The sequence below is a fragment of the Squalius cephalus genome (genome assembly GCF_949319135.1).
Source record: "Squalius cephalus genome assembly, chromosome: 7".
Lineage (NCBI taxonomy): Eukaryota > Metazoa > Chordata > Actinopteri > Cypriniformes > Leuciscidae > Squalius > Squalius cephalus.
Genome location: NC_137128.1, coordinates 38,585,465 through 38,597,754, shown reverse-complemented (window position 1 = coordinate 38,597,754; position 12,290 = coordinate 38,585,465). Strand labels below are relative to the sequence as shown.

Sequence of the window (12,290 nt, the reverse complement as noted above, 5' to 3'; positions counted from 1 at the left end):
CTTATTTAGATTCCAGTCAACGTTTTGTAGCAATGTTCATCAACCAGCAAAATAACTTCAAATTTGGTTACAAAAACACTTCATTACTTTATACATTCATTATATATTAAACACAACCTGGAGATGCACATTTTTATTTTCTTGATGTTAAAAGCACTCTGCACAGTTCATTCATTAACAGCTTCCTCATTTTCATGTTTGTAAACATTTTGACTCCTTTTGTCACTCCTTGGACATTAACTAGTTGCTTACAGTTGTTGTGCAGTTTATCTTTTTCCGGCTTCAAGTATGTAACTTACTGCTTAGCAGTTCAAAACTTACCAAAAACAGCAGCAGGCATTTAAGTCTTTAACCGGTGTTTATCAACTTTATCACTGGAAAGGCATTTAAACAAACTAAGTTTCTATTATAATGTTCATTTAAAATGGAGAAATAAGAAATTATTGAACAGATATGACATGACACGAATTGTAGGGATTACAGAAGGAACATACACAAACAGTCTACTAAAGTGTTGATACACAGGGCAACTTTTTGAGCAAAGTTGCTGGGCAATGTTGCCGTCAACGGGCAACCAGATGAGACACAGGGACCACGACCGATCTAAATTATCCAGATAGAAATTTATTGCCCATTTTCAATGGGAAAGTGCCCAAACAACAATCTCTCGGCAAGATTGCCCAGCAACATTGTTGCCCTGTGTATCATCACCTTTAACGATGGATGGAGCAACTTTTTGGAGAACATTTAAACATCATAACAGCCCACTTTGCTGTTGATGGCTTTTTAATCCAACACATTTTTGCTAATGCACACATCTTACACAGTTCAACTCCACATGCTGCTCTGCCATACATCACAGTTCTTTGCCATTACATTCTCAGTGCGATATGCAGTGTGTTTTCCTTACTTTTTTTAAATAGACAGTAAGCAGGGCCTGTCATTCGCCCCTTTTCAGAATGAATATCCAGAGGTCAAGGGTCAAGACCAGGTTCACTTTGGCACATATGGGCGATGGACAGCTGTATGCAAAACCCCATGGATGAGAGAGTCCAGGAGCTTCTGTGCTTCACAGGCAGGTGTGTATATCCACAGAGATTTTAATGCAAGGTTGAGCTCAGGTTTAGGTCGAACAGAAGCATGCATAACACTTTAGCATTTCTACTGTAATGGTAACAATGGCTCTCTGCAGAAGAAGTTGACATAGACACACAATGGTGGGAATCACACACTGTGGACACCCGCCGACACAAGAGGGCTGGCACGGGATCCTGAGTCTCAAGGCTTACAGGTTCACAGAAAGGCCTAGTGATGGTAGTCCTTCTTACTGTGGGGACGGTTACCCAGGACTTTGTCGATGTCCGAGGCCACTTGAGTGGTGATCTTTGGAAGAACCTGTCAGTGAGAATGTAATCCATATGATGTAAATATTAAAAATGCAGGCAACAGAATCAAAAGCTCAACGTCATTATTTACTCAAAATGAAAATTCTTTCATCATTCATTATACTGTACTTTTTTAAACAATACTTTTTTGACAAACTTAAAATTAAAAGTTTTTTTTGTTTATCAAACTGTTTAAATTAAAATAAAATAAAAATACACTATAAAATTAATTCAAACTTAATATAAACATTCAAATGTTTTTCATACAACTGTATTATTACTATTGTTAAACAAAAATAAAACAATATAAAAATAATTATTTTATTGTTTTGTTTTTTAAATAATTAAAATAAAATAAATAAAATTAATTGAAAGCAATGAATACAAACAAGAGATTTATAATTATTATTACACAAAAATAAAACATTGACTATTAGTAATGTAATAATTTACTCAAAATTCTTTCATCATTCATACCCTCATGTGTATAAAAAATTCATATATTTCTTATTTTATGTTTTTTTGTATTTATTTATTTTAGTAAATGAGAGTAAAATATGGATTCCTTTTATTTTTGTGTTAAATTCATTAAAAGTGGTCAAGCTGGTTTTTAGAATATGGTAGCTGCTATACTAGATCTAACTAGTTTGACTAAAGGACCTTTAACACTGAGCGAAACGCGATAAAGCGAAGCGAATTGGCAATGAACGGTACTTTCACACCAAGCGCGAAACGATTGATTGCCTTCGACAAATTAATGCCTGAACGATAGGTGGCGCTGACCGAAAATGCATTTAACACTTGCACACTAGGCTTTAACACATTTGAACCTTTGGCTTTAAAGGGACAATTCACCCAAAAATTAATCATTTACTCACCCTCAAGTTGTTCTTTCTTCTGCTGAACACAAAAGAAGATATTTTGAAGAATGTCGGTAACCAAAAAGTTGATGGACCGTATTGACTTCCATAGTATTTTTTTCCCCATACTATGGAAGTCAATGGAGCCCATCAATGGTTTGGTTACCCATATTCTTCAAAATATCTTCTTTTGTGTTGTAAACTATCCCTTTAACCTCGTCCGCTGCACAACATACAACAGTAAATTAAGATAAATAAAGTTTTTGGTACTACACCAGAAACACAAACAATCTATAATGCTTACGACTTTATTAAGATATTAAACTCACCATCGATTCCTATATTCTCGGCAATTCCTTGCCACAGAACTACTTTTTTGTCTTTGTTTTTGTAGTCGCTGTGACATTTATTAAAAAGTTCTCTGTTCTCAGACATGAATGATTACGGCCCTGTCCCAAATGGAATCCTAAGCCCTTGCGATCTTCCTCCGAGTCCACACTTCCACAAGTCCAAAAGACCGCAAGTGCACATGAAGTGTGACATTTGGGACAGGGAACAAGAACTCAACATCCATTCTCTTCTCTCCTCCGGTATACTTTTCTTTGGTTTTTACACTGGTTTTCAAAACTGCTTTCTGTGCTATAGCGCCATTAATCTCGCTTTTTTGTATGGCTCCAAGCACGTGATCTAAAACTAAAATAATACTAAAATTGACACACTTAATGGAGAAAAAATTCCCCATAGATCTATTGTTTCGATTCAAGAGTGTCATTGCATCGCTTAATCACGCTCAATGTGAAAGACCCTTAAGATGGTCTCAATCAGTGGTTCTCAACCGTTTTGACTTCATTGCCCATTGTCCACAACAAAAAGTTTTCTAGTTGTTTCTGATTTACTGATTACGATCTTGATTATTAAAATATTGATTATTCACTATTTCTACCTAATTAAATTTTAAGATTAAGATAAAAAAAAAAAAAAAAAAAAAAAAAACATGACCTTTTCAGGTCTGAGGGGGTGAATTAAAATATGAAATATCTTTATTTTTAATTGTTTAATTATAAATTATTTAATACTTGTTTTGTTTTCATTTTGAATCATATTGAGGCCCCCTTGGAAGTTTGCTGAGGCCCCCTGATTGAAAACCACTGGTCTAAATAGTTGTCCAACAATTTCGCCAAGCTAGAAACCACGTAAAACCATTTTCTGTCTGAGGCTTTACCGGTAGTTGGATCTTCCATCAGTGTGTGAAAGTTTGCCATAGCACATAAAAATAGCATCAAGTATCATGTTTTAAATGTAAATGAACCATGTGAGATTCAGAAGTAAGGTGTTAAGAGATAAGAGCAGAGAGCTGTAGAAGGTGTGACAGTGTATTTGAGATGTTTTGATAAATCTCTTGCCTGTATCGCCCCCAGGTTTTCAGTGAGCTGTGCAGGGTTGGAGGTCCCCAGGAGAACCGAACTCACTCCTTCATTACGGAGGCACCAGGCTACAGAGGAACACGGAGAATAGATGGATGAGGGATCTGTGGTTTGGTCCTACAGTATATGTATGAAAGTTTCAAGCCAGTGAATCACTGGAATCTCAATTGAGCTGGTGGGATTTTGATCGGGTGCTGCAGCCAAAGGTTTGTTCTTACAGGTATTTTAAAGTACTTTTACTTAACAAACTTTTTTGTATTGTTTATCAAACTATTTAAATTAAAATATTAATCAAAATACACAATAAAATAAACTTTAAAACAATGAATACAAACAATATATTTTTAGAAAAGATTTATTATTATTACTAAACAAGAACAATTTTTTTCTAATTTTAAACCAATTAAAGAATTAGAATTAAAAATTTTACCCTCCACAGCTATAAACTTCTATTAAAAACACATACAGTATATGTGAAAAAGGCTTCCAAACGGACCAAAGCATGCCAAGTTAGTTTTTCATTAGTATGTAACTTTAGTAGTATACGGCCACGTACTGTAAAGTGTCAGGAGTGCCAACCACATTTAAATACAGGAGTGAATACCCTAAATTATCCCTAGATACCCTAGACTCACTCCCAAAATTGCGATGATTGACAGCATGGTAGCCATATCAAAGTTCTGGCATTTCGCGTGTATGGTATCTGCTATTTTTGACAAAAGTAATATTATAAAGGCCAAAGACTTATGTTCTGAAATTTTAACTAAACCACCGTATAGAAATGCATCATGTTTTGTTTCTGTTTGTAAGGCTGCTTCGCACATCGTTGCCATGTCCATTTATAAGCGTTTTTGGGTTTGTTGTTTGGTTCATAAAGCGATCAAGTTTATGAGGATTAAATAAATAGAGTTCCATTTAATTTGTTCAAAAACAGGTAAATACGTATAAGCCTCCAACAACAACAACAAAAAAGTATTCAGAAACAGCTCAAAGACTTGGTGATTTTAAAGCCCTGTGAGTTATGTACATAAAAGAAAATTCAGCCTTTTACTCATGTCTGTACTGCGTATGACAGAACAGTCTGAGTCACTCTGGCATTGATAATATGTGGCACATTGTGGCAGTTGAAGTGAAAATTAGTGAAGTTCTTTTGACCTACCGATGGCAAGTTGTGTCAGGGTGCAGCTGAGCCTCTCAGCAATGTGGGTCAATTCCTTAAGCTTCGCCTGCTGCTTTCTGCCATCCTCACTCAGAATCTTCTCCTTCAGCCACTGATACGGCTGCACGGAGAGAGAGAGAGAGAGAGAAAGTGAGACGACCACAGCAAACCTCCCCTGACAGACCTGCCACCCTCATAGCTGGATCCTAACTAAAGGTGTAATTTATTAACTATAGACCTTTTCAGCGCTGCGCTTTTTGAGTTCTGTCTTCCAGTTTGTATTTCCATTACATGAAGTTAAGATCTTACGGATTTATGAATGAACCGTTCGTTTTAAAATCTTCCCGGTCTACTGACATTTGTTATGACATCCACTTCAAACATTACAATGGTCATGATAACTTTCGTTAACTCTACAATAAGTAAATCCACTTCATCAGCTAATTCAACAGCGATGCCATAGAAATATACAGAGCTACCGCAAAAACGGAAGTTCAAAGACAAAATTCTAAAGATGGTTCCACACTGGTTTCTCTGCCGCATAAGGTCTATATGAGCTCCTAAATCACTTCATCCAGTGACAGACTGTCCTGTTTAACTCTTGTTTTGTTCTTCAGTTGTTTTGGAATATATCTGCTTTACACCGAAATCTGGCACTGTTTCAGTTGGATATGGATCAGTTTACTCAACAGATATCCATCCTTATGTCATGAGGAAATGATGTCTGCCATGACACAAGATTAAAGTACCTTCAAAGAGGCTCTGGAAGATTCTGGGATGCCATTTTCATATTTTCCTGTGATGATGCCACAGGCCAGAGGAGACCAGGACACTACTCCAACACCTGCGGTACAAGACATATTTTAATAAAATGTTAAGGCCATTTTAAGGTTAACCATGGGTGTTTATGTGTGCGTATTTATGTAGAATATGTGTTTGTTTTTACCAATCTTATGGTAAAGCTCTGGCAGTTGCATCTCCACTTTATCTCTCTGAAATAAATGATACTCGGCCTGTTCACACACAGGTGGAATCAGATTAAACTGCCTCGCTACAGAATACGCCTCCTACATGGAGAGAAAGACATGTAAAAAAATAAAAGAGAATAATATGAATACTGTTAAAAGGGACCTATTATGCCCTATTAAAGGGAACCTATAAAGTCTCAGTTTTGTTTTTGGGATCTACTAGAATAGGTTTTCATGCTTAAATGTTCAAAAACACATTATTTTTCACATATTTTACATTGTTGCAGCACCTCTCCTCCCAGTTTGTCAGTAACGCTTTGTTTAGTTCCGGTCTCTGTGAAGCCCCTCCATCCGAAAAGTGCAATGTGCTCTGATTGGCTGGACCAGTATGTTGTGATTGGTCAACCGATTTGAGCGTGTTTGGGAAATGTTACGCCCCTTACCATAACTACGAGTTTTTTCAACCGGTTTCAACACACTACAAACCAACCAACTGAACCAGGCCCCGCCTCCTTTTTTGTATATGCCTTGAGCAGGAATTATTTAAATGAGGAATATTGTGAAGTGTTCATTCCCGGAAGAAAACTGAAACAGCTGCTTAAGGTCCTTGCACACTGAGTCTGAAATTTTCCCATGCGTTTTTTCGTATTCGTCATTTGGTGGCTCTGATTTGTCAAAACACCTCTCAACGCTACGGATGTGAAAAACACTTGACAATTGAACCCAATCCAAAAACATTTATGACGAACGAAAGTTTCGGAGGCAGTGTGTAAGCGTGACTGACATAACGTGTATTCAACTTTTTTTATTTATTGTGTGACGTCAATCTTATTAAATATTCCAAATAAACTCCCCCACTAAAAATACCCAAACAGTGCCCATACTGTCAGACAAATAATAACAGAGCAACAAAACAACCAAACATGCTTGATGACAGGCTTAATATGAATAAAATATGACAATATAAAATAATTGCATCATTAGGATTGACTTAAATATCAAAAGGAAGCATTAAGGAAAGAGTCCACAGACTCCACTCACCATGATCTCCATAGCTGACCAGCGTGACGTGCCCCAGTACATGGACATACCATGGTTAATGACATGCGTCATGGCTCTCACAATCTCTGAAACACACATGTACAGACAAAAATATCAGCCAAGCTTTTGGAATTAGTTTGGTCTAGATCCAGAGTTTTTTTTTTTATTTGTCTGTTCACCATTAGATGGCGCTATCTACATCCTCTCCTTGTGCAGAGTGACTAGGCTTGTTTTTTCAGAAAGTCATTTAAAACTATGGGAATTCCCAGCATGCATATTTTGCACTTATAATTTAATAATTGATTTACATGTCCAGTTGTACATGTGTATTATTTGAATTCATTTTTTGTAAAAGGATACTTTGCATTGTTACACAAATGCCCATAACATGACAAAGGATATAAGGATATAGTACTGTATCAACTAAAAAGGACAACACAATTTTTTATGAAAATGATTCTGCAGCATTGGAGATCAAATCTACCATGTTTATATTAAGGAGACCATGAATTGCAAAATACAATTTATTCTACTCTTAATAAATAAGATCATATTAAAGGGATAGTTAGCCTAAAAATGAAAATTCTGTCATAATTTACTCTAGCTCAAGTTGTTCCAAACCTGAATGAATTTCTTTCTTCTGCTGAACACAAAAGAAGATATTTTGAAAAATATGGGTAACCAAACAGTTGATGGGCCTCACTGACTTCAATAGTATGGGGGAAAAAAATACTACGGAAAACAATGAGGCCCATCAAATGTTTGGTTACCCATATTCTTCAAAATATCTTCTTTTGTGTTCAGCAGAAGAAAGAAATTCATTCGGTTTGGAACAACTTGAGGGGGAGTAAATTATGACAGAATTTTCATTTGTGGGTGAACTATCCCTTTAAATTGGCTTATTTAGCCATGTTTTGGGAGGCTTACTTTGGGATTGTGTTGTCAGAACAGTTTGCTTGTTTTTCCTGTGAGATCTGGCGAAACTGACACAAAGGATAAACGCTAATAATGCAGAAGAGCTGAAGCTATTTCACAGACTTCTGATTTAACAGGATTAAACACGAGGAGCATTTCAGCAGTAAACTGACACAACGGCTCTATATCTCACCAAGCAAGTTGTATTGTACAATAACTTTAAATGTCTCTGTATCATATATTCAAGCATAGCAGCACAACTGTATCCATTCCAAAGGGTTCAAGACATCCTAATGAAAGAAAATATTTTTCTATCATTTACACATTCTTTGTTGTGAGATAATCAATTCTCAATACATTCATTAATTTAATGTAATTTAATTTAATTTAATTTAATTTCTCTAATCATGCATTATATCAGAAACTTTCACAGCTGATGCTGTGCAGTCCTAATAAAGTATAGCAATAGCATCCTAAACTACCTAAAATTCAGAACCGGGTGAACTGGTGAACTAAACTGGGTGCTAAAAGCACATGCAAATAGACCACCAGAGAATTACAAATGGGCATCAATGCCTTGTTAATTCAACTTCACCCTATATTATGAGTTCTAATATATATATATATATATATATATATATATATATATATATATATATATATATATATATATATATATATATATATAAAGAATTCAAATATTTTTATTCATTTTACTCGATGAGTTATAATAAGGATAATGGTCTGCATGATGGTCTTTAAGAGGAGATGGGGCATATTGAACTTAAACACACTAAGGAAGGCTCAGTGTCAGGACATTTGTGTTTTATCGTCTAGTGGAGTTTAATAAAGAGGAATTTAACTATCCGTGTGTGCAGACCATCATTCCTTTTTTATAGCTTACACTCCAGGGCAAAAAAAAAAAAAAAACCTAACTGGGCCAAGCCATAAATGGCAAAATATTTAGTGGTCTTTTAATGGTCTTTATCTATTTTAATCACAAATCACTGGTCAGGAAATTAGCAAGAATTGCACAAATACTGTAGATAAAGTAATGCATGGAATAGCCTTTCCCTTTGTCTTCTTTAAATGTTTAAGCCATGTGGGTAAACTTGCAGACAGCTTTTTACAGAAAGAAGAGTCAGTGTTGTTCCAATGTTGATGGCTTCGAACAGTTCATGAGTAGCTGAAAAATGACTCCCAGTTCGTATTATTTAACGTGAGAGCAAAAATTCACCATAAGGTTCAAATCTGGACTCTGACCAGGTCAAAACATGAGCCTGATGGACTCTCAAGCCACTTCTTGGTTGTCTTTGCAATCTGGGTAGGAGCATTGTTTTGTTTTTATGTGAGCATTGTTTTTATGGTTTTTATTACAACCACACTTTATGGGCAAATAAATAGTTGCTGCCTTAAATTTTTAAGTACAATCAACTTGGATGTTTAAGTCATTTCAACTTAAATTGCATTAAACTGACTTAAAGGGATAGTTCACTTTGAAATTAAATTTTGGTATGTTTTAGCTTACCTCAAGGACATCCAAGATGTGTCTTTTTTTCCGCAGTAGTTTCAATTTTTATATTTTTAGGTCAAACCGTTCTTGTCTGTCAGTCATATAATGCAGGTCTATGGTCACCACCTCAAAGAGCATGCACAGTGAAGTCCAAATTAAACAATTCCCCATCGTAAGTACACATTGATGGCCTAAGACACGAAACGAGCGGTTTGTGTGAGAAAACAAACAGTATTTATATCATTTTTACCTCTTGTACACTTTCCAGTGCTTGCACAGACTAAGCCAGAACACGCGCACACGTCACACACCAGGAAGCGCGCGCGCCCTCAGATCACTTGGACGTGGCTGTGTATAAGAGGTAAAAACGATATAAATACTGTTCGTTTTCTCACACAAACCGCTCGTTTCGTGTCATACTGTGCGTTCACACCGCCGGCGGCGAGAGCGTCAAAGTGGCCGGAAGCCATTCATTTTCAATGAGAGCCGGCGGCGAGCTCCGGCGAGGGCGGTGCGGCGCGTTTTGGGCGGCGAGAGCGGCGAGAAGAGTTGAAATCAAGTCAACTTTATGGTAATAAGCTATGACGCGGTTCGGCGGCAACCAGCGGCAACCAATCGGAATGTAGAAGTCCTCCGCCTGAGAGGAAAAAAATCACGCATTCTAATCTACGTCAGAGCGTCCCCGAATCTTTCTACGGCGTCGGTGGCAGGGCGGCGAGTGCGAATTTTGCCGCTCTCGCCGGCGGCGGTGTGAACGTACAGTTAGGCCATCAATGTGTACTTACGATGGGGAATTGTTTAATTTGGACGATGGAGAATTGTTTTAATTTGGACTCTGTGCATGCTCTTTGAGACAGTGACCATAGACCTGCATTATAGGACTGACAGACAAGAACGGTTTGACCTAAAAATATCAAAATTGAAACTACTGCGGAAACAAAGACACCTACATCTTGGATGCCCTTGAGGTAAGCTAAAACATACCAACATTTAATTTCAAAGTGAACTATCCCTTTAAAAAAATTAGTTGAATCTTGTTTGAAAATTGACAAATTAAATTATTTTGATGAGTTAAAACAATATAAAAATATGTTGTTATAACTTATGATCATATTTTTTTTTTTACAGTGTACAATTTCTAATGAGATCATGTATAATGATAAATAGAAAAGAAAAATCATGTATCATGCCCACAGTCTTTGTTTCGTCATATGCTTGCACACGATATCAGTGTGTACATTTGACAGAGCGCCACTCTAACACCATCTGCTCTGAAATCCTCAAGGCACTGTCCTGTTCTGCGCCATTACCAGTGGAGCCCTTTTACTGCTGTTACTCTTCAGCGGTGCTCTATAGCTTTTGGACAAGAACAGCGAGTACAAGATTTGCTCAAAAACCTCCGTCATTGAGTTAATAAAGCTGATTTATTGCTTCATCTTTCAGATATTCATGTGCAAAGAGCTGCTTTTCTCTGTCTCATCAGTGTTTTGACTCAAGGCGCTTCACTGAGGCCATTACTCTGCGTCCACTGAGTCTGCATTTCATCTTCACATGCCACCAGTGAATGATGTCTGTGGGGAGCTCTTTGTCTGACAGTGGTGTAGCAGGGCTGCCCTAGTCTCATCAAATGCCACGCATGAGGACCAACATTTTGTTCACTGACTGTCTGAACTTCTGCAGAAAAATTGGAACACACTTGCTAAATCTGGCAGGCTCTAATGTGATTGGCTGGCATTAATTAGTCCACCTAGATATAAGAGATTGGTGGCGCTAACAGCTAACGCCGTCTTTTTGCTGCTGGTAGAGAAATCTATTTTCTTTATGTTTCTGTACTTTTTAACAGTTTGTGTGTCTTGTAGTGCTATGCCCCAACATTTAAGTGATTCTTCTTCTCAGTGGTCAAATACGAAAGGCCGATCAGCTGAATAGTGGGTTGTGCCACCTAGTGTGTAGGCGTGAATTAGCCAAAGGCGAACAATCGTTTCGCGTTTGGTGTGAAAGGACTGTTAGCTTCACTTTATCGACGCTGGTCGCTCATCGCTTTTCTTGTCTAAGTGGGCAGGTCATAGTCCAATGTGGACCAATCCTGTAAGACCAGGGCTGCTAACTGCATACATGTGAGAAACAAAAGAACTTATGAGAAGGAAAATAAGGCAAGAGAAGGTGAAAAGAGATAATAAATTATATATATAAAAAAACAAACAGGAGAAGCCAAATATACCTCAGTAGCCTACATAATGAAAATGAAAGCCCACACCCACTCGCTCATTACAAACTCTGTACAAGTGAAAAGAAATGTGTGTGGGTGAGAATGGAGGAAGTGAACGTCAGCTAAGCACAACAATACATCTGCTCAAGAAAAGAGAGAGCAAGACAAAAACACAGGAGACCAGAGGCACATGCCAGTGAGAACAAAAATGAATGGTTCCTCAGCAAACCATCGTATAGCTTTTTCTAACTAGAGACTGTGAACTCTAGCTCAATTTTGCTGGATCTCTCAGAACATCCAAACATTAGAACCCTGAAGTATTAATCTAATGTAATGTGAATGTCAAGGGTTTCTGCAGTGCGTAGGCTGAAGTGTGCATGTGCAGATGCGTCACGCTCAAGTGTCCCCTCAGATTTTTGAGACAAGTGGATTTTGATTGCAATTTCCCAATAAATCATGTTGAATGCTTGTTGTAGGCAAAAGAAAATGTAGGGGAGAAAAAAACAAAAATCATCCATTTACATTCAATAAATTTAGTCATAAATTTAGTCAAATGCAACAAAAATACATGCTCATCACAGCCTTTCAAGCTCAGTCACAATTTTGCTTGGTTTATTAAGCTCACAGTGCATTAATGTTAACAAATACAACTTCTGATTTTGATAATGTATTAGTAAATGTTGAAATTATTGTAAAACTGTTATTCAAAAGACAGCTGAAAACCCATCTCTTCCGTGAGCACTTATCCTCATAAAAAAAAGAAGAAAAAAAAAGAAAACAAATTATTTCCTTTTCCTTTAATCCTCCCTTATCGGG

The 12,290-nt window shown here is 37.0% G+C and overlaps 1 protein-coding gene across 4 annotated transcripts in view; it reads right to left on the bottom strand.

Moving 5' to 3' along the window:
* Nucleotides 1-70: 70 nt before the first annotated feature.
* Nucleotides 71-12,290, bottom strand: part of kcnab1b (potassium voltage-gated channel subfamily A regulatory beta subunit 1b) — a 53,357-nt gene continuing 41,137 nt past the window's right edge. For all 4 annotated transcript variants that reach the window (XM_079876636.1, XM_079876635.1, XM_079876637.1 and 1 more), the window contains exons 9-14: nt 6,838-6,923; nt 5,775-5,895; nt 5,578-5,672; nt 4,829-4,949; nt 3,649-3,737; nt 71-1,395 (exon numbers count right to left, since the gene is read on the bottom strand). In XM_079876636.1, the coding sequence (XP_079732762.1) occupies nt 1,306-1,395; nt 3,649-3,737; nt 4,829-4,949; nt 5,578-5,672; nt 5,775-5,895; nt 6,838-6,923 (602 nt within the window). In that variant the 3' untranslated portion in view covers nt 71-1,305. The remainder of the gene's footprint in view (nt 1,396-3,648; nt 3,738-4,828; nt 4,950-5,577; nt 5,673-5,774; nt 5,896-6,837; nt 6,924-12,290) is intronic.